General features: G+C 36.8%; 1 protein-coding gene across 1 annotated transcript in view; it reads left to right on the top strand.

Annotated features, from left to right (window-relative positions):
- SORCS2 (sortilin related VPS10 domain containing receptor 2) overlaps positions 1–26,896 on the top strand; it is a 572,656-nt gene that overhangs the window by 508,825 nt on the left and 36,935 nt on the right. Inside the window, exons 12-14 of the mRNA XM_074822047.1 lie at positions 7,496–7,572; positions 13,719–13,810; positions 15,280–15,387. Coding sequence (XP_074678148.1) covers positions 7,496–7,572; positions 13,719–13,810; positions 15,280–15,387 — 277 coding nt within the window. The remainder of the gene's footprint in view (positions 1–7,495; positions 7,573–13,718; positions 13,811–15,279; positions 15,388–26,896) is intronic.

Here is a 26,896-nt window from a genome sequence, read left to right as displayed (position 1 = left end):
AGAACTAGAAATTAGAAAACAGTTTATAACCGTAAGCTCCATGAAGTTCATCCTCTCAATAAGAGCAGCGTGACTATCAATCAAAAAAGAAAAAAAAAATTAAAAATTCCTTTAACATGGAGTTTGTCTACTTTATAGGAAGCTTGTGGTAATGGAAAACCTAACCTGTGATTTAAGGATAGTTTTGATACTGTGCTTGAATATCAAGAGCACGGAGACTACTGAATATTGTTTTAATTTAACAGATAATTAAATGCTGAACAGCATTAATGGTTAGAGCATTTGGGAAAAATGCAATAATAGGATGTTAAAATTGCATCTTTTTAAACTCATATTTACAAATAAAAATTCTACTCTATTAAAGTTGCATAAATAGTTCTGAGGAATGCATATTTTTGGCTTATGTGTATATATAAATTGTACAGACAGAATACTACATTTTATAGCTGCATATTAAAGTGTTCTTTTAAATAACTGCTTTGCTCTCTTTAAGAAATGTAATAGGATTTTGCATTTACATTTGATTTTCATGCATTTTAATCTTGGCAACAGCTTCTATTTCTCACAGCATCAGCTATGAAATGTGTGTCAATTGATGTGTAAATTTTTACTATAAAATTGCAAAGGAGTTTTCTATGAAAAATGTTTAGAGCAGTGTAGATTTTTCAGGTGCTAGTTTACAGTAATTGTCTGCTTAGCTTCCAATCCAGATGGCAAATCAAGCAAGCAGTAGATTCTGCACATTCACAGGAACTGAGGAAGTGCTGGAAAAGTTCCGTTTACTCTTTGTCATGTCAGGCCCAAATACGTTGCATACATTGTGATAAATTTCTGTCATTTTTCACACAAGTAGCATACCAGGATGTCACTATAAAAAGGATGAGGGAACAGGGAGATTATTGAGCATTTCCCAGTGCATTTTGGAGTGAAGATCCCGCAGTTCCCTTGGATTTTTGTCATGTCAACATGTTCCCCCATTCTGATGGTGTGAATTGCTCCCTCAGCCCTCAGCTGAACACTTCTTCAGACTGCCAGGCCAAAAATGTCTATCTGGGACATTTAAACACAAATTGGTAGTATGTTTGTTCTACGCTGTGACTACAAGTTTACATACCATGAAATTTCAGTTTATTGTGCCTTGACTGAAGGGATATTACGACTGTATTAATTACCAGTAATCTAGGCAAGGCACATCTCTTTTTGGAGTAGGTGTCTGGCTGTATGCTAAATTTAAGTAGCTGGAAAAGATTTTCCATATTGGAAAGATTATCAAAGTGTTGCATATGGGGATTATTTCTTCTCACAGTAAGCATGTCTAAAATCACATATAAAAATATGGTTAAATGCAGTGAAAAATGCACTTAAACCATGTAAATTAATAGTAAATTGTAAATGAAAGTAATCTCCCATATTTATGTGACCCAGGAGGAACCTGCCAAAATACCTGAGCAAAGACAAACTTTTAATTACTCTCTTGAGATCTGTACGTGTTTTTCACAGCTATAGCACCTTTCCATAGAGCTTGGTTGGCCATCAGTCATCACCAAAATACATTGCTTGCTTTCACATCCTTGTGCTACCAACTACTAAACTGGCGTGTGTGAAGTTACAAATAGCTTGAAGAACGATCTTGCATGGTAGTTAGTACCCCTGTATTCTGGTTTTAGGGACTTCCATCCCCACAGGATGGAATGTCTGATTTTACCCAGTTACTTTAAAATTACCCTTTACTCAGGACAATTAAAAAAACAAAAGAGCATTTCCTCTATCCCAAAGCACAGTCTGAAAAAGTTTATAAGAATGCAAGTAACAGGAATGAAAAATGACTGTGCTGAATCAAAAAATCCAAAATGCAGAATAAAATGTTTCCTTTTGTTTCCTAAATTGAAGAAACAAGGTGCCAGAACTTAACAGCAGGAAAGTCATACAGAGTCAGGCCAAGAGTCCATCTAGCACAGTACCCTAGCTCTGTTGGTGACAAAAGCTTTTGGGGAAGTGTTTAAGAACAATTCACATGTATATGGTCCCCCAGCCATGTTTTGGGAGAAGGCACACACATGAGACTGTTTCTGATAAGTGCAAGACAATAAGGTCAAGACAGCATCAAGGTTTACCTCTCCTAACCTACACAGCTCAAGAAAACTAGCATACCTTGGCCTTCTGCCCTCAGACACATCCCCTCATGACTAGGGGCATGCCACACACATCCTTAGTTTCATCACATGAAAACAAAATTTTCATGGCCTATAACATATCTCTCATGTTATTTCAGGTAATTTGAACTGGGTGGGGAAGAGGGAACCTCACAAAAATACATCTTCTGGCCATGGCACACCACCTGGGGAGAGCCAGGGCTGAGCACTATGTGGTGTGAACATGGTCAGGTCATGCCAGCTGGCCTTGGCTGCAGGACAGTCTTCTCTTATTTGATGTATATGTGGTGTTTGCAACAATGCCATCCCTTTATTAGGGACAAAGTATGAACATCTAACAATGCCTTTAACAACAATATATTTAAATTGGATGAGAAATGTAGAAAGCAAAGTTAAAGAAAACAGTAATTGAAGGGTCTTCTTTCCTGTTCCTATCATTTAGCTACAAAAAGAATATAAAATAAGACAAACTTGAGAAGCTTCTGTATTACAAACAAAACTTCTTGAAACTAGATGGCAAAACAGTCTGTGTCATGTCGGAGGAGTTTTCAGGCCCTTTAGATCAAAAAGTGATGTTAAAATGATAATATTTATAGCTCTGGCTAAAATAGCCTTGTCATGGTTTAACCCCAGCTGGCCACTAAGCGCTACACAGCTGCTCGCTTGCTCCCCCCCCCGCCCCCACAGCGCGGGAAAAGAGTTGGAAGGGTAAAAGTGAGAAACTCATGGGTTGAGGTAAGAATAGTTTAATAATCCCACACACCCACCCACCCCACTCTGCCTGCCAACCTCCCCACTAGGTTTATTGCTGAGCACAACGTCATATGATAAGAAATATCCCTTTGGTCAGTTGGGTCAGCTATCTTGTCTGGGTCCCCTCCCAACTTCTTGTGCACGCCCAACCTACTCCATGGCGGGGTGGTGTGAGGAGCAGAAAAGGCCTTGATGCTGTGTAAGCACTGCTCAGCAATTACAAAAACATCTCTGTATTATCAACATTGTTTCCAGCACAAATCCAAAACGTAGCCCCATTCTAGCTGCTATGAGGAAAATTAACTCAACCCCAGCCAAAACCAGGACGACTCTGCAGCTGATTACCCATTCCAGCTACAGTAACTTTTTCAGTATGAACCTGAATTGCCTTCAGTGTATTAGATTACCTTTACTTGTTACCACAGGTGGATTTTGAGATCTAACACAGACCCACTAAAATGATAGAAAAGTTTCCATGTTGTAATGGTACACCTGAAGAGTTACTGCAGATATTTACAGCTGTAATAAGGAGCACAGGTTTTGGTGTGATTCGCCAGACAAACAGCACACTGATGTTTGTGGGTGTGAGGTATAGTCCAAATGTTTCAGGATGTGGTGGGAATGGTACTTACACACTGGAAGTGTTGGCTTCCAGTCAGGGCTGAGCATAATTTGCCTGTTTCTCACCTTCTGTATCATTTGATTGAGATGTCAGTTGTGCATGTGTGTTATTGGCTGCCGCACTTACCAAAATACGGTTCATAATTCTCAGATACGGCACAGAAAATTTCAGGATGTCTCAGTTCTACTTTGAGTGGTCCCGTGACTTCGCAGTTGTTTGTTTGTAATGTTATTAAGGTCAGGATTTTTTGCATTTCATTTGATGTGAATTGGATGTAAAGGGGTTTACAGGGTGCTATTACATGTGCTTTGTTTAGTTAGCTGGCTTAATCCAGTAATGTGACAGACTGTGATCTAGCTGCAGGCTAAAATCACGTGCTTTATTTTACATCTCAAGAAGAACGGAATGCACCAAACCTTTGAAGTTATTTTTTATTAGATCATAAAAAATAAAGATAAAACAATATAACTCTTTAAATAGAGAAAACTCATAACTCTTGTGTGACACATGTTAAATAGAAAGGTTTGCACATAAAACTGCAGTGAGTCTGATAAGTTCTTTGAAGGACTTAGTTTTATTCTGGTTTTACTTTTTTAGGCTAACAGCTTTCAAAGATATCATTGGTTTAACAAACTCATCACACGTGTTCCTATGGAAATTCCCTTCTGCCTGTCACCTCTGAGGTTTGGCTGCGAGGTTGCTTCCCACTTCAAATAACCCGCTCTGCTTTGCAGGAGCCTCCCTGTCTCCATTGGTCATGCACGTTTCCTGCTCGCTGTCTCACCTGCTTTTTCCTTCTGAATCCACTGATGCTGTTTTTCAACAAGACGTTGTCTACAGTACCCACGTAGCAAACTGCAATTAAATTGACAAGTTATATCTTCCCTTACAGAAAAGGTTATATTATGTTCTTGAAGGCTTGACTTTATAAAGTCTGCAAAATTATGGAATATAATTGCATCTCCTAAAAAATCTGAAACTAGTGGAAATGACAGTGTTCTGTAATGTGCAGAACATTATGTCAGCGATCAGAAATTCCTGTGTGCACCACTTCTAGGTTTTCACCCTTTGCTTGTGAATGGACTACTTTCAAAGGTCAGAGAGCAGTGAAGTCCTTTTTCCCAAAGCAGTACACCAGCCTCTATGCCAAGTTTGTCATCAGTTGTGTTTTTTGACAGAATAGCATTTCTCTGTAATTATAACTGAGTCCACCAACTCCTTTTGCTCATTTACCAAGAAAAGGCAATAAAGGTAAAACCAAAACTAGGAGAAGTCAAGCCTGTCTTGTTGCAGAGCTGCAATTACAAAGCTGTTGCTAATATCTTTCAGTCATTACCATATCAGCTGGATGTAAAAGGCTTTCTAATGGAGCACAAGTTGATGCTGTTTAGTTTACAGACTAATTCTCCATTAGCTAAGGCAATTTACCACTGCACTTTTTAAAGTTCAGATCCATAGTAATTCTCAAAATAAAGACCTACTCATGTAAGTAGATTTCAGTAAGTGATGTAAAGAGGTAGAATAAACAGCTTTGTTCAGGAGCAAAACTAATAATGCATTCATTAAAGGTATCTGAGCAAAGAAGGGTGTGGACTGACAGCAGTACTTTAGATTCTAGCAAGCAAATAAATACTTCTATCCTCAGCTATCCCAAAGAAAGAGATCTGCAAGTAATAGCAGAAGCACGAGAACATACCTGTTTGCAGAAATATATATCAGTGAAAACTATACAGAGAAAAGTAAGAATTGTAAAAGAAATATGTTTTTTATAAACAGCAAATCAAACCTCACTTCCCTTCCTTCAATCCTGAGAAGGTCATTTCTCATCCATACCTCCTTCTAGTTAAGATAATTTTTCCTGATCTTTGCTCATATGGGTTTTTAGGATTCAAAGTGATAGTAAGTTCAAAATGGACATTAACCAAACGGTTTTAAATAAACCTGTATTTGGGGAGAAAATATAACTGAATTCAAGTGTGATGCTTCCATTTCAGAACTGTCTCATTAGGTAATATTCATTTAATTTCATTAATATAAATTTAATTTGTTTAGTTGTAGGGTTTTTTTCTCTTATATTGGATTATCTGCCTAAATGAATGCAACATGACTGTAACTAAAATATGTAATTTTCCAAGGACTACTGGACAGAATAAAACCTAAAGTTGAATCTGTTCTTAAACATAAATTGAAACTTTTGTTAGGCCTATGGTCCTTTGTCCTTAATTCTGATGGTATAGTTGTAACTTTCTGCCAATTTCTGTCACGGAGGTTTCGTTTTGATTGCTGGTATCACTAGAGCCTTTGTTTCTTAAAGCTAGACATGTGAAAATGATAACCCTTTTATGAAGCCATATGATGGCCCTTGCTACCCCAGCTGCAGCGACCAACTCAGCAGGCAGAGCAGTGGGAAAGTGAGACCCCATGTCTGCCAGGCAAGCACCCCACAGCCTCGGTGCTGACTTAGGGGTGGGCTGCTTCTCAAAGATGAAGATGTTTCAGGGAAAGAACAGGGGCTGTTCACTCCACAGTTACCTTTCTCTTTTCTTCTCACTTGGCACAACTGCTGTCACATCCAGTAGTAGTCATGAGGGTCATCCCTGCACTTTAAGGCTAAACTGGTTTTGGCACATTTCTAGTCTTGCAGGTCATACATCTACTTCTTCCATACAAGCCTGGTTCTTAAGTAAGTGTTCAGTCCACATCACCTTCGTCCATACTGTACTGACCTTATCAAATCTTCTCGGTGCCTACAGGAATAGGGTCTTATTTTCAAAATGACATGACCAACTAAATCTGTGCTGAGTTATTTGATAAATGAGAGCATGTGAAGTGGGTTGGAAAGATGAAAACCCAAGAGGGGGCAGTGACATCTTCTGAAATGTTAGAGGCAGTTGAAAGAAATGAACTGACTCCTATAAATTCCCTGATACAACATAAATTTCCTAATCCTGTCTAGACTGTATTTAGGGTTAAATAATGTAGAGTTATACCATTAAACAGTGGAGAACGTGCAATCTTGATGGTCCAAACGGAGCATGTATTTTGAGCAGTGGGTGCTGTCATTCCTCTCAGGAACCTTTCAGCACTAGTGAGCACATTCTGCATAAACAGATCTGGTTTGGTGTTTAAAAACAGCTATTTATATAACACAAGTGAAATTTCATACTGCTATCGTAATCTCAAGTGTTTTCTTTCCTCTTCTCTTCAGCTTGAGAGGATCTGCTAACTTTTATTTCTACTGTAAAAACATGTAAACCATATATTTAAGTCAAAATCCCCTGGAGGACATAATTTAGAAGGAATATTGTGCTATGATTGCTTCTCCCCTAGAACACTGCAAACTGCCTAGTAGTTTAATAGTTTGTTATTTGAAATACTACATTTCAAAACATGGAGATTACAGTATTTGGGATTGTATCTGCCAAGATCATCTTCCACAAGTTTGTTTTAACACTTCTGTTTGCTTTGCAGCATGCTGAATGCTAGCTACTGCTCCTCAGTGCTTTTTGTCAAAATATTCAGTAGCTTCCTTGTCAATATTTAGGTAAATCAAATAATTCTACTTTAGATTCTTTTGTATTTACACACTTTTTCAAACCCCATGACCCATCTTTTCAGTGTTACGTATTTCTCCGGATCCTAGATTTTGCTACCACTTCATAAACTCTTACAGATAAAACATTTTTTATTTCAACAATTTAAGTCCAAGATGAATACTTTTATAGAATGTGATTAAGGTTAAGGTATGGCTTCTGAGTTTATTGGTTTCAGACTTATATCTTATACGTGATCTTTTATAATAATTTTTCAGCATGCAGCAACAAAACTAAAATGTTGGTTTGGCATCTGCATTTCAGTATTAGAATTAAGACTTATTGCTCACACCTATGGATAGCTAGCAATGTAAAGGAAACAGTTTAAAGTGCTCATGTGGGTGCAACTCTTGTTTCCTCCTGTTTTGTGACAGGTAACCTGGGGTCTCAGCTGGTTGAGTATAAAGAAGAGATGTACATAACATCTGACTGTGGGAACACGTGGCGTCAGGTAGGAAACAAAAATAATCAAAGGTATCTGGAAATTTTAATGTACCAAATGTGATTAATTTTATAATGCTTAATTTGTCTTTATATACCCACTCTTTTGAGGGAGGTGGCTGTTATTATCCCCATTTCTTTTGGAAACTGGGAGAGATTAAGAAGATGATTTGCAAAGACTCATATTGATTTGGCTATCAGGTTCAGCTAAAACTTGAATATTTTTGTATCTTTAAAAATATTATAAGCATCTTGCATAAAATCATAGAGTCTGTTTAGGTTTTTAGTAATTTAAGTAATCTTCCTATGCTAATGAAGCAGTGGACTTGGGCTAGATTTTGCAGTACAAATATTCCAAGTTAAAAGACATGGTTTAGGTACGAAGGCAGAAAATCTTTTGCTTCATAGTCTGAAAACTGGTACTGAAGCTTAAACTTTGTTCTTCATTGAAACTGAGAAAGTGAAAAAATGTTTTTAAAAAAACAATAAACCTTTGAATGTCTTTTAATATGATTTAATCAATTCTGTGACTACAAACACCGAAGCATTAAAAAAGAACAGTCATGTAGTAGGGGTAATGCCATTTGAATTCTGGATGTCTTTTGCTTCCAATGCCTAGTGTAAATTTAAGCATTGCACCTTTATTATGTATTTCTTCCTAAATTGCTCTGTCTCAGCAATGCTTAATCACAGGGATATTTTCTTTCTGTGTGTGTATAGCAACAACAGACAGTATGATCTGGAATCCACTTATAATGTATATCCAGGAAAAAAAAAAAACAAAAACCACCCTCAAAGGACCAAAGTGTGTCAAAAAGACAATTAATTTCAGTTAAAATAGTGGTTTAGTGTTCAGCTGAAATAAAATTAAGTTGTGTTATTTTCTGAGAGCAAGTAAGTATGAAAATGTTCTCACCATTGTTACCAAGCTTGAGGAGTTTGAGATTAAAAGAGGAAAATACAGTTTCTTATATTGCTATTGTAGGGTGCTATTAGTACTCCGCAGAAAGACTTTAAAAGAAATACATTATTTTTGTCGTGATAATGTCCTTTGAGGTTTAAAAGATAAAATGTTATGCCAAATTCCTTCTTGAAATCTAGCATATGATAAATAGGTGTTTAAATGCAAAAGCCTTCCAGGATTTATAGTGGGTACTGTGTTGTCTGATACTTCACAGAGGACTCTCTAATAATTTATTGTCACAATTTGCCAAAGTTCTATAGTTTTTCTGGGGTGAAAAATAAGAAGAAAAGAGTTAAGGGAATCAAATTCACATTTTTGCTGCTTTTTGTTTGAGAGACACTCAGGCAAATGATATGTGATGAAACTTGACCTTAAGATGACTATTCCTGCTGTAAAACCAACCACAACCTGATCCCTCATTATGACAGTCAAAATGAAAAACACCATTGCTAGTTTTATTTTAATTAAAACTGCTACAAGGCATTTGAAGGGGCTTACTCAATCTTAATATATGTTATCAGAGTGAAAATGTAGATTATTGTATGTATTTCATGGCCTCACTGTTCATGATCAAACAGTTCTTTCAATGGACAGCAGTACATTTCCTTTCTCTGTCGGAGTTCATGCAACAAAAGAAAAGGCTTCAGTCTGAGATGGGAGTTATTTAGACAGTATATTACAGGTCATGTGAGCTGGTAAAAGCAGAGCAAAGCTCATGTTTTGGCACTAGTCTTCAGGTGGGTTTAAGTCACTTGACTTGGAAACTTTGTGGCTGCCACGAGTGAATGCCTGTAACCTTTCTCACATGCCAGACATCATGTTGCAGAGCTGTCTACAGACTAGAAGAGAAGCAGTCTGTGCTTGCATAGAGTGACAGAGCAACACAGAAAAGTAAATATAAAAGACTTAGAAGAACAGGTAGTTCAAGGAATTAATTAAAAGCTTTACTGAAATAATAGCAGTATTGGTTCATAGGACTGGGAGGAAGGTCCAAGATCATGTAATTCAAACATCTGCTCTGAGACATCAAACATACTAGGAACATCTCTAAAGAGGTTTGCCAGGCCTATTTGTTAACCCTTCACTGTAAGAGATTATTCAGTCTGACTGTGTGGTGTGTCACCACTCTTCATAGATTTTTCTGAATATTTAACATAAGCAGACTATGCTTTTTGCTGTTGTTCTTGCAGTTTTACGAGTTCTGCAAGATAAGTTGATTTCTCCTTGTCTCTGGAGAGTAGTAGTTTCCTGTCACCTTTGAATACCTTTTCAGATGTTGAAAGGTGATTACCATTTCTACCCAGAGTATAGGGTTTTCCCCCTTGGAAAACAGCAAACTCAAATCCATTTATTTTCCTAATGGATCAAATTTCTAAAACACTTTTACTTGTTGTTGCTCGTTAACTGGACTGTGTAACATTACATCCCTCTCCTGAAGCATGTAAAACTGAATGCAAAATTAAAAATTTTATCAGTACTAAACAGAATGAAATGATTGCCCTTGATGTCTTGACATTGCTGGCACCTCATTTCAGAAGATTTCTCTTCTTTGCACTACCATCACATTGTTGACTCAGATTCAGTTTGTGATTCTAACTGGGACCAGTCCCCGAGTTCCTGAATTTGTAATACATTCTCAATTTAACAATGACCTAGTGATCATTTTCGTTCCATGAGTTCTTAACCAGCTGTATACACTTAAAGATTTCGATGGAACCCTTATTTCCATAGCTTGCATATGGTAAGGTCATATGAGAGTTCATATCCTACTATGGTAGGATATACAGCCAGTGTTTATAGGTAGAAATAAAAATTCCCAAATGAGAGTTTTGTGAAATTAAGTAAATACTGGTGATAAATGGAAAAGTAAAAACAAGGACTGTGATTATAAGTAGCCACAATACCACTTGGGCTGGCTCCAGTTGTTGTTCTGGCTTTCTGTTGCATGATACCTGAGCTGCTTGTTGGTATCTCCTGAAACCATCACCCCACTGCGTACCATTTTAAGGCAAACTGAAATTTGTGACTGCATATTGTACAACATTGCACTGTAAATAGCAGTAGTTTAGGAGCTGATTGACAAGTAGCTTAAATGTCCATGCAGCAGCCGTGATCTGGCCTGTAAGAGAAGAGAATCTCACCTTGACATTATCATGAACTATGTGGGCTTAGATCATCTTAAGTGAACCATGAAGATGCAGCCTAAGGTGAACTCCTGGGACAGATATGTCTATTTGGAAGGTTTCTCTGTCTATTACACCAGACAAACAATATCATAAAATTCATTAATAAACATGATACCAAGTCAGATAGATAAATAAATCTTGCATCTTGGGAGAAATGGGCTACCATTGAACACAATTTCAGACCATACAGGTTTTAAACTATTTTTTCCCCTGTGGGGCCTGTTTCTTCAGTCCTGATTTTTAAAATATTACAATACACTGTCATATGCTAAGGATGACCTTGTGTATAGATATGAGTTTATTTATTTTTTTAAAAAATGATTTATGTTCACAGTTATGGTTGCCATTGCTATTTCAACAGCATCTGTTAAAGCACTGTGCTTGAAATAGGGCAAACAGACTAAGAGAAAGGTCTGGCCTTCAAAAGAAATGGCTTAAATAAACGGAAAAAATCAGCAGCAAAAAGCCTTTCATATTTGATCTGCTACCAAAGTAGCTAGTGTAGCAACAAAACGCTCAATTAAACTAATAAGGTTACACAGAAAGTCTGTTGTATATCTAGGAACTGAATCTAGACCTCTGGAGCTTTAGTCCAGTGCTTTGTTGAAATATTATTTTTCTATGTCAAATCCTTTTGTATCAAAGCAATTTGGGAAACCTTTGTTTAAGTGAGAATACTTGTTTTTCTGCAGACATCTTAAGAGGTAGATGGTTAACACCTTTTAAGCACAACAGGAAAGGCTGCGATCCCAGCCTCTCACCCCTGGGAAGGTCTAACTGGCTCATTCTGTGTAGGAAGACTTCTGTTTCCAGATTTGAATTTAGAAATGGATGTCACTTGGTGAGAGAAGCGAGTGACTTTGGGCATTTTTGGTTACTTTTGAAACTTCTGTATCTCAGAGTAAAATTGTGTGGAGCAAATTTCTCTAAGATAATTTAAACATGTTTTCATTGATTTCATGGAGCTCTCCTAATTGCTCCCCCAGCAGATATTCTGTCCTGAAATAGCTGCTGAAGTTGTTAGGACAGACACAGGAAAAATATTTAGATTAGAGGGAAGAGAGGGATGGACAAGAAGTTGACATTATGATTATAAAGCACATAATGTGCTCGAAAAATTACAGAAGAAGGAAAAAAATAGAAATAGGTTATAAAAATCTAGTTCTGTAGTGGCTGGCTACTAGCAAGGATCATAATAAATTTATTACCTGGCTTTAGCTAGTGGAGAGACATACATCAGAATTCGTGGCTGACTGAACACACGTCTCTTGTTCCTGGGTTTGAACTTGTTCTGACACTGGGACCACCTTTACCTGAATTCTTTGCAAACTGTCTTGGTTTTGTTTCCAGAAAGTAGAGATGTTTGGTATTGTGCTGCACTCCACAAGCATGAAATCGTTAATTCTTTTCAATGTACTAAAGATGAAGATATTTCATAAGGAGTTTAATAAATTTTGGTTATAAAATGTTTGAAATGTGTGCAAGAAGAGCATGATATAAAGATGGCATTAATGTGCCTGTAATGTGTCGGCTGTGCTTTATGGCGTGCTAAAACTGGGGTACTAAAATGCTGCATGAGGAACTGCCATGGTGCTTTTCTGGGAAAACCTAATTTGGATCAAGTGATGCAGATACCAGCTTCCTTTATCATCAGTATGATGGTGAAGCTTTTGGAGACTTCCTGAACCAGCATATACTGTTTCATTTTTATTTGAACAAAAGTTCAAAGTTTAGAGGAGGATCAAAACTCTGCTTGCTTATCTGACTCCAGCTGATCTCATCCTTTTGAAATGCATCTAAAATTAATGTCTGTCCTTTACTGAATTCTCTTCTAAAATATGCAGCTGTGTGGAACAAGTAGATAGGACTGTAAAATGCCTCATATCAGGGTTTTGCCTGTAAATTGGCAACACTGAAAAACTGATCAGACACTTGAAGCCCTAGGATTCCCATAAAATATATTCTTACTAGATGAGAGGAAGACTCAACCCAAATTACATGCTTACTCTTTTTGAAGTAATTGTGAATGTGCTGTAAGATACTTTTTCCCCACTCCAATTCAGTCTTGCTGATAAATCCTCTAAATGTAGCATTTAGTATTGCCAGAAAAAGAAGCATTTAATATTGTAAGTTTTCATTCACAAGGCAAAGTAAAGCTAACCTTTATGTTTTTCACCTTTGCTTTGTCAAAGCATGTAGGAGGCTGCATGTTTGTCCATTAACTGCTAAGTGTGTGTAGTAACTCTCACTTTATCACCTGTGCTTATGTTAAATGAACTTTCATTGGTTAATAACACGAGTAAACCCTGTCTTAAAACAGATTTCAGATGTAAAAAAGGGAAGATATCTACCTGTTTGTTTATTTTAGTACTGCTGCTGAACTCTAGAAAATGAATGAAAATAATTCAGGAAATTTCAAATCCTTTACATCATTAAATCAATATTACATGTATTTTGGTTCAGAACTCAGAGCACCTCTGTGGAATCACAGAGAGTTTGAATTTAAATAAAACATTGACACTGGAAATGCAGAAAACATGCTTGCACCAATTATTTCCAGTTCTGCAAAATATGGAGAACATGTGAGAAAGTCACAGACAGCAGTACTTTTCCTATTTTTCTTAGAATTAGACTACAAAGCATTTTATTCTGCAAGATACACAGAATATGGCAAATACCGAAGTAAGGTGATAGGTCACTTGGTGATATATAACAGGAAGGATTGCATAATGCATACTGTGAGAAATACAAGCTTGGGCTAAAATCACTTTAGACAGTTTAATCTGACTGTGATTTGAACCTGAACGTTTTTTGATTCACCTGCTTAACTTTCTTTTTTTCCACAGCTGAGAGAAATATAAGAGTTAAACTGACTTTTATGTCCTTTTCAATTTTAAGTGTGGACATTATAAAACATATAAGTCTTTTAATCCTGGTTTGCTTGTACATTTTATCTCTGCTGTTTTTACATTTGCTTAGCTGGCATTTTTTTTGTCTGCCTTGTAGGTCTTTGAAGAAGAGCACCATATCTTGTACCTGGACCATGGTGGAGTTATTGTGGCCATCAAAGACACATCTATCCCTCTGAAAATACTCAAGTAATCCTACAGTTAATTAGAGTAGAGCTATGGTGTATTCAAGACCTCAGGCAAAGTTCAGAGTTTGAGATGTGCATTTCAATGTGATCATGTATGAAATGCAGGTGGAGTCAGCTTAATTTAACATTCATTAAGTCAACAAAATGCAGGTGGATGTTTTCTTAAAGATTACTTCATGGTGCTTAAGGTACCAGGGCATAATGCATTAATCATAATAAAATTTTCTTGCGTCAGTGTGTAGGTGTTTTGGCTTAAAAGTCTGTCCTGGAACGCTACACTACAAGACATGTTCAGCATAATTGTTATCTGCTACTGGTTTGTACCAGCAGTATATGGCAATGATGCTCAACCTATCATGCATATATGGCTTAGATATCGAGTCATGATAGTTCATTCATACTGTAGTAAAACTCTGTCCCTTCCAAGGGCCACAGTGAGTGAAGACATTGGAGAATAGCCTTAAATTGCTCTGGCAAGAGAAATATCATGTGGACTTTGGAGCCAGTGGGGAAAGGACTTAGGAGTGCTTATGTACTGTGTAACACAGTATACAAGAAGCCCAGTTCATCTGAGATACTCATGCACAAATTAACTGAAGTATGCGTAGATCCTGCCATATAGTGATAACATAGTAAATGGCCTTCTCAGCTAGTTTGGCAGGAAAGGTTTGCTGCAAAACATTTTATTATAAAATACCAAGATTTAAACTGCATGATAGTGAAGCAAAATATCGTAACCTTATGTAATGGCATACAAAACTATCATCTTCAGCATGAAAAATGTGAGAGATCTTTAACAGTTGTGACTAGGTTCGTTTTTATGTAATACTGTGTGCACTAGTAGGAACTAGGCTCTGTACTTGCTTAGCTAGAATGAAAGTCATCACTAACCTACTATCCAAAAGACGTGGATGAAATGTGCAGAAGGAAAGAGACTTTGATTTATAAATGTTGGGTGCACGGAGTATTTGGAGTATGTTTTCCTGATTCATCAGCATCTTTTGCAAATTTTTTAAATGGATGGTATGGGTTGTGAAGGGCCATCATCTTGGTGCCTGCATTTACTGCACCTCCCACATGTTGTAGTAATTGGGCTGTTTTGCCTCTCATGTTTCAACTCTGCTTAACAGGTCTGTAATTCAGAGACTACTAGAAAGAATAAAGTGTAAATTCACTTACTCTTGAACCTAGAAGGTAGCAAGATAGTTTGTTGACAGACCTTAGTTTTTATCTGCCTGAGAATTTCCATTGTTGTGGCAAATTTATTATACAACTTCTAATAAAGACGTGAGCTCCTGGATACATTGCTGAGAAAAAAAATCACATTAATATGATATACTGTCCTGGCATATTGTATTTTTGTGATCATAAATCCTGGGCTTTAGTAGTGAGGGGATGTTTTTTTGAATAAATTAATTCTGTTTTGTATAATAATATTTGTTAATGAAAACCATTCCTGCTTTTTTACAGGTTCAGCATAGATGAAGGCCAGACTTGGAGTACACATAATTTTACCAGCACTTCAGTCTTTGTAGATGGATTACTTAGTGAACCTGGAGATGAGACACTAGTCATGACGTAAGTTCCTGGTTTCAGCTCTTTTTTTCAGGGCTCTCTCTGCTTATGCACTTGAGCATATTTTTAGTTGTGGATGTTTGAGATGGTCCTCGAGTCATTGGCTTTTGCTTCTTGCAGTCACATAGACTCTTACACTGATGTCCAAACAGCCCTAGTATGCAACCTGTCTTTGAAATTACCTGAGTGAGGTATTTCACATTGTAAAGATGAACTGTTATGTTCATATGAAATTTTGCAAAGTTACCACCGGGGAGAGTGGAATAATAGGACTGCAAATACAAATCTGAGAAACATAGGTCAAAAAATAACTATTTCCTACAGTTTTTCTGTTTTCTAGAGATTCTTAGGCAGACTTCAAAAATGTTAAATAGCTATCCTTTCTTTTTGTGAAAATTGTTTTCATGTTGTAAACAACTATATTGTTGTCCTAGTAACTAGCATTACAGTACTTTGTGTAACCAAACATTGGGCTAACAAATGCACATTTTTATTCTGTGCAGTGACTGAGGCAGATGCTGTGAATAGAGTTAAAAATAACCAAATTCTGCAATGCAATCCCCTGTTTATCGTTTTTTTTTTTTTTTTCCAAAGGGTCAAGGACATCTGGATCTGGGCTGCAGGTTTTGCTCTGTCTCTAGGATAAATGCTATTATTTCAGAAGTGACTGTAAAAAACACCTGCCCAATTAGGGAGAAAGGCACATGCTGACTGCAGCAGGAAAGGGGAATGCACTCAGAGATGTGCAGGTTGTTACATGTGCTCCTATCAGAACAGCTTGTGTGATCCTTTGTGTTGGAGCTCAGTGTGTTCATGACAAGCTTTTTCTCCTAGGAGCCTTTGATGTGTACCAGTAGCATTTTCCCCAGGAAAAAAAATAAATAGCCCAGTGTGGAGTTGTGTAAAGGTTCCTCAGCAAAACAGAAATCCCACCCAATGTACTTAAAAGCATTGTGCCAAGTTCATAATGCTATACTGTGTAGGGGTGAATTTGGTCTGTTAGTTCTTTCACTGTTACATTTATCCTCTCTTATATGTATATGACCTGAGAAGAACAGTATTACTCCACCATCTTCCCCTTCTGTCATGCATAGGGGTTTTTTATGGTATAATATATGCCACACAGAGATAGTTATGCCTCTGAATGAAGGATTTCCATTGATTTCAGTGGAAGTAGAGGGATCAAAAGCTTATCCTAAACTGTACTTACTGTCAGATAAAAAGGTGTGTGATGACTATATGCTCTGTGGATATTTTTACTATTAAGTATCATTAAAACCAGTGATTTTGTGAAGATGTATTTAAATATATGGCTGAATAGGCTAAAGAGCTCATGTAAAATGATTACCTTTTTGAAGTCATTCATCTGAAATATATAAAACTGTAGCTAGATTTGGTACTTGAGGCTAGATTGACAAAAAGCATCATGTGATTTGCATGTTTCTAAGGGCAGAACAAGAGTCTGACTCCAGCATCTCAATGCCAGGCTTGTAGAATCTTACTTTGCAGCTAGTTCTACTGAACATAGAGGACATCAACCACTTACTGTCACAGACTGGCCCTGAGAAGACTTCCACCTTCCTACCAGACTCTAAAGATAATGGGAAGAATAAATTTACAGTATGTGTTTCCTTGTTGCTGTTATATCAGCTTCCTACTGCTTTGGATTGGGTTTTACCTTCAGGATGACGTTGTCTGCCCAGTGACACTCTGTCTGGCTTTACATCAAGATCTGTCTGGCTTAAGTTTTTTTCTCTCAAACCTTCACACTTGTATTAAGTTTCTGTGCATGACTTAATCTACAGTGATCTGCTTCTTTTGAGAACTGTCATCCACTGATATGCACTCCCTGGGGGGAAAAAAAAAAAATCAACTATGCCATCTTTTGCATTTTATTAGATAAAAGGTGGGGTTTTTTTCTGGGTAGAACATGGTAAGGTGAACTTGTCTATAGTAATGGGAATAAACTAACTGTCTTTCACCCTGAAGAATCTCCAAATCCATTACTAAAGACCTAGTCTGACATTTTTTACTTCTACAGGAATTTAATTTTCTCCCTTTGGTAGAGAGTTTGTTTGAGTAAGGACTTTGAGTAAAGAGTCCAATGTCAAAATCTGCATAAATTAGTAGAGATAACATAATTCTGAGGTGGGAAGGTAATAAATGAAAAAGCATACAGCAGAATTATGGAGCAAAGAGTGTTTTATTTAAGGCTTCTAGAGTAAACTCACAAAAGAGTCAAAGAATATTCTACTTGTACGGAAAGCAGCTGTTACTGTAGGGTAAAATCCTGGTTCCTTAGGGATTTCCTAAGGTTCTCTTAAGGTTAGGGATTTCCCTCAAGGTTTTTAATTTTTATTAAAAAAAAATCCACAAAAAATATTATTTGGGAAAGACATTTAAGGGACCTATTAACACTGTGTGTAAGCGAGACTTCTCATTCTCTAGCATGGTTACTGGGATGTTAACATGACTCACAGGGGACTTCCATTTGAATTCCTGTTCTGTCCTAACTTATCCAAAATGAAGTGGTCTGGAAAGCTTTACTGAAGAAACAGGGGAATGTGAAACTGGTAGCCTTAAGTCTTCGTTTCAGAAAGTTTTGTGTTTTCTCCAAAACAGAGAAAAAACAAACGTTGACTTGTCAAAAGTTTTCATAAAACTGTTATTATCTGCCAGTCAACATTAATCTAAATCATTCATCCAAATCCCCTGCAGTATTCAAAATATGTAGACTCAAATGCCAATGAAAATGTATTTTATTCCATTGTTCTCTGCCATAGACCTAGTTAAGATTTGTAGGAGTTTTAAGTGGTAAAGTATTAAAAACTTTAGGAAACTGATTCTATGTAATAATCAATTTCTGAATAGACCTAGTTAAGAGTTTTAGGGAAGATAAGCAATAAAGTATTCATAAAGTTTAGGAAGCTCGATCTGTGTAAAAATCAATTTCTAAATGAAGAGCTTAAATTCACCATTTATTGCTAAATGAATAAGTAAGGTTTGCTAAGAAATTTTCTCAACTAATTGATATATATTCATCAAAATAGTGCGTGGTCTAGTAGGCTTTATTTTGTTCTAATTTTTTTAAGAATGAAAGTTACTGCAAGCCAGTGTTATACTTAACAATAGATTATATGTAGGAAAAATGACTTAATAACGCTGGGTTGAGTAATGGCCTAACTCAGTGGAAAAAGGAAGAATTTTTGTGTGTCTGAAATATTGATGTTCCTCTTCAGAGGAAGTAGTTCATATAATGAAAGTTTCAAACCTGTTAAAATGACTTCTAAATCACAGTTCAGCTTCTGAGAGTGTTTCACAAACCAGGTTATTTAGATTGCAGTGTAAACCCAGTAGGCGCAATAACCATGGTTATCATGCGATCCTGCAGACCTTGACGCCTTTTAAAAGGCCAATAAGAGGTTACGTAAAAGGACTGCTTTTCTTTATGTCAGGTAGAATCAAAATCCTCCTTATGGGTAATTGTATTTTTTTCCAGAGGTTTTTTTTTTCCTAAGGTCTCATAGAGTAACAACTTAAGATGCTGCTGGGAACTTTATTACACCTCTGAACTGCAGTACTCCTGCATGTGTGTTTTACTGTCTTGAAAGTCCGTTGCATTCCTGTTGAGTTCCTAGGTGATAATGAAAGGCAAGAAAATAGTCTAGTTTAAACTTACTCAAAACAAAGTGGATATGGTATTAACAGGTGTTAGATATTACAGAAAACCATCTGGATTTTTGCAATTGTCGATTCTGTTAGGAATGTCAACCTCAACTTTAACAATATCACTGTCAACACTACGTGTACTTTGTGGGGCATATTGCTGTGCCACACGTGGCAGCATGCTACCTTTCCTGTTGTCTTTGAGTAAGGACTTTGAGTAAAGAGTCCAATGTCAAAATTTGCATAAATTAGTAGAGATAACATCTTACTAGGTGGAGATACTTCTCTGAGTTGTGAATTCTTCACTACTAACTTTCTCATATTTCAACCCCTAAAAAAGGTAGATAAAGCTTCATTGTGTAAGAGAATAGCTGATTTCCCAAGGCAAATTCTAGGTTTTATTTGCAGCTAGTTAATCTCTTGTTTGAGAAGCATTGCTCAGTTATGAAATGATTGTTCTGCTCTCTGCGTAATGAGGAACATATATGTCTGCCAATTGATGGAGGAAACACACAGAAAGATGGGAAGAGAATGGTGAAAAAAGCATTGAAAAAGCAAACTGGTTACTCTGTTTCAATCTAATCTAGATATTGTCTAATACAGATGTACAGATGCCTGTTTAATGGCAAGTTAATGCTGTTGCTGGCATCTCTGTGGACACAGATGTTAGCAGAGCAAGTCAGTTTATTGTAGTGTCACTGCCAACCTGTGATCTTGGAGCCATGGGACTGCTCCTGTCTCTCCCTCTGTTCAGAAGAAGTTCAGTGGGTAAAGCTTCATTTTTTGCTTTTCTTTCTGTAAAGTTTTCATAATATATGCAGAAGCATGATACTTTCAGTGACTTGCTAAAGCCCATATTTAGTACATTTTGAGGGCAGACCTGGAAATATATTTGAATAAGAGGAGCTGAAAGGTTAGGAATCTATGTTCTGTAAGTATCTTTTATCATCTTGTCCCTATTTAAAGGACAAGAGAGGGACAGAAAAAGGGTGACACGTGACTTGGTCATTCAGATAGAGTCTTTGTGTCAGTTTGAGCCCCTGTCACTGACCGAGTGCCTATAGCTGTGGTGCTCTAACTTCTCTTTCAGGGAGACAGTTCCATTTTAGTTTCTAGTTCTAATAAATGGTGGTGATGAGGTAGATATTAGAAACTTAGGCCAACAATAAAATTGTTCAGCACTTTACTTAATTTTGTGGGGGGTCTTGAACTCCATTTTGCTATATTTTGCTCTCAAAATGAAGGAGCCATAGTATAGATGACCATAGGCTATTTACTCTGGGTCTGCCAGGTCAAGTCTGAATGAAGAATTTCCTACCTGTGACAAAAGAGACCAGATTTTTAAATGTGTGAGTAGGGAAGAAAAAAAAAAAAAAGAATTATTAGCTAAAGAATTAATTATACAGTTTTGTAAGTATCCCAAATGAATTTGATTTTAAGTAAAATGACACAAGAGAGCTGAATGATGCAAAGCTATCCTCTAGAATGTCATATGTTTCTCTTTAAATTAATGCATTTTGTTCACTGTTCACTTGTATATACTTCTGTATAAGGCAGCAGGCTAGGCATTAAATCTGCAATTTTTTCCAAACAGCTTACATGTTAAAAGGTTGTTCTTGGACAGGAATTTACCAAATAGATGGAAAAAATGTTGGAGGTAATTCACAAACATCATGGAGCCACTGAGCTTCTGGATAAATGGGAACATGCTCATCCTGCTCCTCCCCAGCACTTCTCAGAATCTAAGCATTCATTTCCGTTCTTTTTCCCCAGAAGAGCTGAAATCAAGATGTTTTGGCATAAAAGAATGAATGGCAATTATTATTTTTTGGGGGCAGGAAACAATGAAAAAACATATTTTGGTTCAATTTTAACTAAATTGTTTCCTCCCTTCATTTTTCACTTTGGCAGTTAAACAAAAAAAAAAAAAAACAAACCACCAACCCAAAACTACTCTTCTCTTTAGTGCATTAAGTATATGCATGTGTTTGTAGTTTAAGGCACTTAAATCATAAGTGTCTCAGTATACTTGCACATGATCTGTTGTGTACACAAACACTGTTTATGTGCAGTTGCTTTATGTAGACAGGTGTCTACTTTTGCACGTGGAAGCATTCATCATTTCTGTAGTTGCAATTTGGGAAGAAAATGTGACCTCTGTTACGTTCTTTTGGAGAATTAGAAAAATATGCTGAATTATAATCTTGATGTGTAACAGATTGCAGCTTGAATCTTACATTACTTTCATCCATTTTACTGGTATGAACCCTTTGACTTATCTAGTTTTTGTTGATTTTACAATGGTGTAAAGGAAGCAAAGACAACTGTTAGGAGGAAGACATGTCTATAAAGATTCATCTGTCATTTTCTTTTTGGAAATGGTAGGCTTTAAATAGCACTGTAGGACACAGTCATGAGTAACCCACTCTTCCAACCCAAGTATCCCCTTGGAAAATCTTTCATTAGTAATGTTACTGCTCTGTGACTTAAGAACACTACCTGTTGGCAGTGGTTACACTAGAGATGAAGAGCATCCTTCCATGCCACAACCTCATCACTTTACTCCCTCAACTGGGTAATTTCTTTACAGATTTTGGCATGGGGAGGTCATGTGTCTTGCTGTATGTTCAGAGGCACTGTAATAATATGAACTACATTAGACCACACAAAAAGAAGATTGTCATATTTGCTTTTTCAGTTATATTGCCATCTTTTGTAGTAAAGGCCTAAGTGAAGCAAAGGATTCAGCTCTTTGATCTCACTGTAAATTGACAAGAAACTTCTAAAATGCTAGTCCTTTATGTAAAACCGAGAAAGGTGCTGCTGTTTTAATGTAAATGGCTTCTGATATCTAGTGAACTGTAAGGTGGATTAAGTATTCAGTCTGAAATTGCAACTGCAATTGTGTTATGAAAATAATCAGGGAGGTGTGACAGTTAAAAAAATATTTTAACAGTACAGTAAGTTCACTGACAATTATATTTCCTACTAATATGATTTACTACAGGAAAGGAAGCCTTATATGGAGAACAAGATCTAAGTATAACTTCTTAGCATAGTCTATGATAGTTTCCATTTAAATGAATACTTTCCAAGAGACAGACTGAGAGTTGTTAAAATAATTAACTAGCATCTCTGAGAGTCTAGTTTCCTTTACCAGCTTGGTCACATACTCACTGTTGGATATTGAGGTTTAGATCCATAAAGAATTTCAGGTACCTGCCTCTTTGCACATGTTTGGACATCTTTGCTTAAGTGCTACCCAGAGGAATTTAGACATGTTATCCAGGATAGAGCCACTCAGACTACCCATATCACCTGTATGTGGGATCCTCAATTGATACTGATTCAAACCCTAGGTTTTATTGTCAGTAGTTTTACACATTTGAAGACTGTCCCAAAAAAATAGAGGTCCTGTTCCACCCCCAGATGACATGTCAACTTAGCAGAATGTGTCAACAAGGCAGTACAGCACTGTGCAGACAATTTCTGCTACCTTGGCTGTATGCTGTTTCTAACATTACGGTTGATGACAAAGTCATATAGAAGAGAGCAAAAGCCAACGCAGCACTTGGGAGATTAAAGCAGCATGTCTAGAATGAAAGAGGCATCTGATTTCAAACAAAAGTAGCTGTGCATCATGCAGTTATCATCACTGGTCTTCAGTATGACTGCAAAACTTGAAGAATTTAAGTTGCTACATTAAATATCTGAATAAATTCCATATGTGCTGTCTTTATAACCTTGGTGGGGTAGTACAGCAGGATCACTGCCGCCACTCTGACATCTTTGAGCATTCTCAGACATTCATCAATAAAGCAAAACAGTTGCAGGTTCAGCTGTGCTGCTCTGAGGATCCAGACATCAGGCTGCTCAAAGCCATTTTCTTTGTCTGGAGACAATATGCCAAACAGTTCAAAGGTAAACTAGCATAATACTACAAAAGGTTGCTCAAGGTGTCTTAATGTATATGGCGTGAGATCCATGGTATGGCACACTAGCTAAAAATCCATCTGCTCTGGCAAATAGTGTTTTGATGCTGTGACAGCCTATGAACAAAATCCTGAAGAACACAGCAGAAAAGCTAAAGAGGAAGGGAAGTGTGGTGGTTATAAAAAGCTATGTCAGTGACATCTGAGATGAGCAGTGTTTATAAAAAGCTACGTCTGTGACATCTGAGATGAGCAGTGTGTTGTCAAAATCAGCCTCATTTCTCCTGAATGAAGTCATGGAAGCTGCATGTTTACCTGATGAGTCTCTGGGAGTCTCCAGCATCAGCACCATTCATAGCTGCAGTCAGGTGGTTTGCAAGTGACGCAGACAGCAGCCGACAGCTATGACTGCTCACCTGAAATAGGAACATCTAATGAATAGATGCTCTTTTCTCTTGAATAGAAACATGAATTTACTGGAAAAGATTATCATTGCATATAATTTCTATTAAATTAGCTCCCCTGATTATGAGCTTTATCAGGAACAGAAATAACCAGCAATCCTCCAGCAAATAGTTTAAATGAGTTAGCTTAAAAACTGCATTAAACTGTCTTATCTATCAAATGATGCAATCAAATTAAAAAATGATGTGCTCATAAATGAACTAGGAACAAATGTACAAAGTTGTTATGGCAACTGAAACACTGAAGTAAAAATTATGGATCCCAAATTCTTACAAATAAAAGTAAATTAATTTCCAAGGTAATTGGAATTTCTTTCAAAAATTATTTATCACAGCATCATCTTTCATAGTTCCAACAGAATTGATTTGATGGCTTTCTAATGAAATTTAATTAATCAAGAGGAAGGTTTTAGTAGCTTATGAATTACTATCATCTTGATATTTAACTTCTAATCATCAGTTGCACTTGCTGCACCATTCCAGTTTTTTCCATTCGTATGATTTTATTGGGCATACATGTTTTGCACCTGAGCAATTAGATTGTGATTGCTGTTATGTATTGCTTTATTGTAGCTCACGCTTTCATCTAATCCATTGAATCCTACTTAATACGTGCCTTTCTTTCTTACTTTGGAAAAATAGTTCTTTTTTATTCTAGTGATATTTGGCAATACTTTTAAATGGGGTCTTCTGATGTGTCTTGAAAACCCTGTCCTCAATAGGGCAACAAGCGTTACTGCAGCAACAGCATTAATAATCATTGTGGTTTTTTCAAACAGTTTGCTAAGCTGGGTGCTGTAAAGTACTAGATTCCTTAGGAAATTTACTGTAGGAATTACAAAGCTGCATGGCTGCATTTTTCATGGGATTTGTGACTGTGCTGGGACACTTTCTTGAATCTCAGGAATTTTACTTAAGCCAAAGAATGGTGAAATCAGTGGTGCAGTTACTGTGCTCTGTCAAAACATGGTTTTCAGTCTGTAGAATCAGAATAGCCATGATGGAAATGAGTATTTTTTTTACAAGAGACTGGACCAACAGGCAGAAAAGTTATTTCTGTCTTTTGCTAAAAATCCACAGAGAGGCCTATAGTTCACCCACTGAAGCAGTGCCTTTGCTGTATATATAGAGAGTTTGCACATAGTTCCCATATTACTCTAGTAGAATTTGCATAATTTCTAGAGTAATTTCTATAATTTTTATAACATTATAAGATCTGGGACTGGGCAATATCTCAAAAATTTATCTAATCTCTAGCTCTAATCCTGATGTTTCACTAATTTCTTGCTCTAGTGAGGGAGAGGAAACAATCTCAATATCTTGTAGCATTACCATCACAGAATCACAAAATGGTTGATGTTGGAAGCGACCTCTGGAGGTCATCTTGTCCGAGCCCCCTACTCAAGCAGAGCCACCAAGAGTCAGTCACCCAGGATTGTTTCCAGACAGCTTTTGAGTATCTCCAAGGATGGAGTCTCTACAGCCTCTCTGGGCAACCTGTGCCAGTGCTTAGTCACCCTCACAGTAAAAAAATGTTTCCTGACATTCAGAGGGAACCTCCTGTGTTTCAGTTTATGACCTTTGACTCTGGTCCTGTCACTGGGCACCACTGAAAACAACCTGGCTTCATCTTTTTTGCACACTCCCTTCAGGTATTTATATACATTGGTAAGATCCCTCCGAGCCTTCTCTTCTCCAGGCTTGAACAGCCCCAGCTCCTTCAGCCTTTGCCCATAGGAGAGATGCTCTTGTCCCTTCCTCACCTTCACGGCCTTTTGTTGGACTCCCTCCAGTCTGTCCATGTCTCTCTCGTACTGAGGAGCCCAGAACTGGACACAGTACTCCAGGTGTGGCCTCACCAATGCTGAAAAGAAGGAATTAGAGAATTGCGCAGCTATGTCTTTTAAGTTTATTGATCTCTTTGAAGATGGAAACATTTTGTTGTACTTTTCAGCTTTATTTTTTTCCAGAGAAAAGCCCAGTTCTTTCAATCTTTCTTTATTGGTTACATTTTCAAAGCAGCTTATGAGTCACCCGTGCCCTTTTTCAAATTCCTTTTTAGTGTGTGTGTAAATATGCATATAACATCCAAAATTAGACACCATATTCTTCCAGAGGCTCCACCAGTGCCAGGTTCATCAAAATAATTACCTCCATGTCTTCTGTTTTCCAGTTCTAAGTACAGCCTAGAATTAGTTTTTCTTCTTTTGCAGCAACATTGTATTCTCGTTTTAATTCCCCACAATTTCCCAAGCCTTTTCTTCAATATTTGAAAGTTATTCTCCATTGTGTTTTTGCACCTTTGTTGTGTTTTGGGTTTTGGTTGTTTTTTTTTTTTTTTTTTTTTCCTAGGTGTACTTTTTGCAATTGGTCATGGGTATTTCATCATGTTGATTTCTGAACATTGCTTCCATCAGTCAGTGTCCTCACCCTTCCTTCTGTGTTATCTGCAAAATTTTCTGTGTTTGTTATTTGACCACATGGGTGTTAATGAAAATATTGACTGTGGACCCATCATGTCTTTGTGATAGATATCTCAAAATACTTCCTTGTTTGATAATTATTTTTGAAAATGGATTCTTCTAATTGGATATGTGCTTGCATTCCTCATGACAATGATTTTATCTGCACTGTTTTCTTTTTTACATTGAGACAATGTCAACTAGAACTCTGTAACAGTCAACAAAGGTCAAAATATGCTACACTTTCTCCTTTCTTTATCCACTAAACCAGTTACCCTGTAAAAGAAGTAAATTACATTAGTTTGACATGATTTGGTTTTGTCAAATCCATGGTGGCTGTTTGTTATCATCTTAATTATCTCCAAGGTACTTATAACTGGATAGCTTAATTGTTTGGTATCTTTGTGGTTATCAAAATTAATTCTGTAACTCCCCAGGCTCTGTTTTGCTGGTTTATGTATGTGGTTATATATACACACATATATATGTGTGTAAGTGTGTGTATATATAGATATGTGTGTATATATATATAAATATATATTCAAAATGTTTCCTTTTCCATAGTCATCTGGAATCACCCTCATCCTCTGTGAGGTCTCAGAGATGATGATTAATAGTTCAGAGATTTTGTTTTATACTTACAGGAGAATTTCATTATTCTGTTCTGCACTGAACTCAAACAACCATCTCCTTTCTTCTCCTTTCCTGACTAATCTGCCTGATAGCTAACATGAATGAAGAAAATTTCATTTGTTCTGTAGCAAATACTTTTCTTGAGGCAGGAGTGAATCTTTGACAGGACTTGGCTCCTTGCACTTGAACATATTTGTTGATAAATGAGTTAATAAAAGAAATGTAACCATTTTGTAAAGTTTTGTGGTGTCTAAAGAAGCATTCACAGAGGTAGGTAGCTGCATAAGCACATGGTGAAGTCTGCCTTATGTTAGTACCTTGTATGGAGAAAAAAATATTTAAAATAAAAAAGTGC

This window comes from Strix aluco, chromosome 4 (genome assembly GCF_031877795.1).
Source record: "Strix aluco isolate bStrAlu1 chromosome 4, bStrAlu1.hap1, whole genome shotgun sequence".
NCBI classification, from domain to species: domain Eukaryota; kingdom Metazoa; phylum Chordata; class Aves; order Strigiformes; family Strigidae; genus Strix; species Strix aluco.
This window is presented reverse-complemented; position numbering and strand designations above follow the sequence as displayed.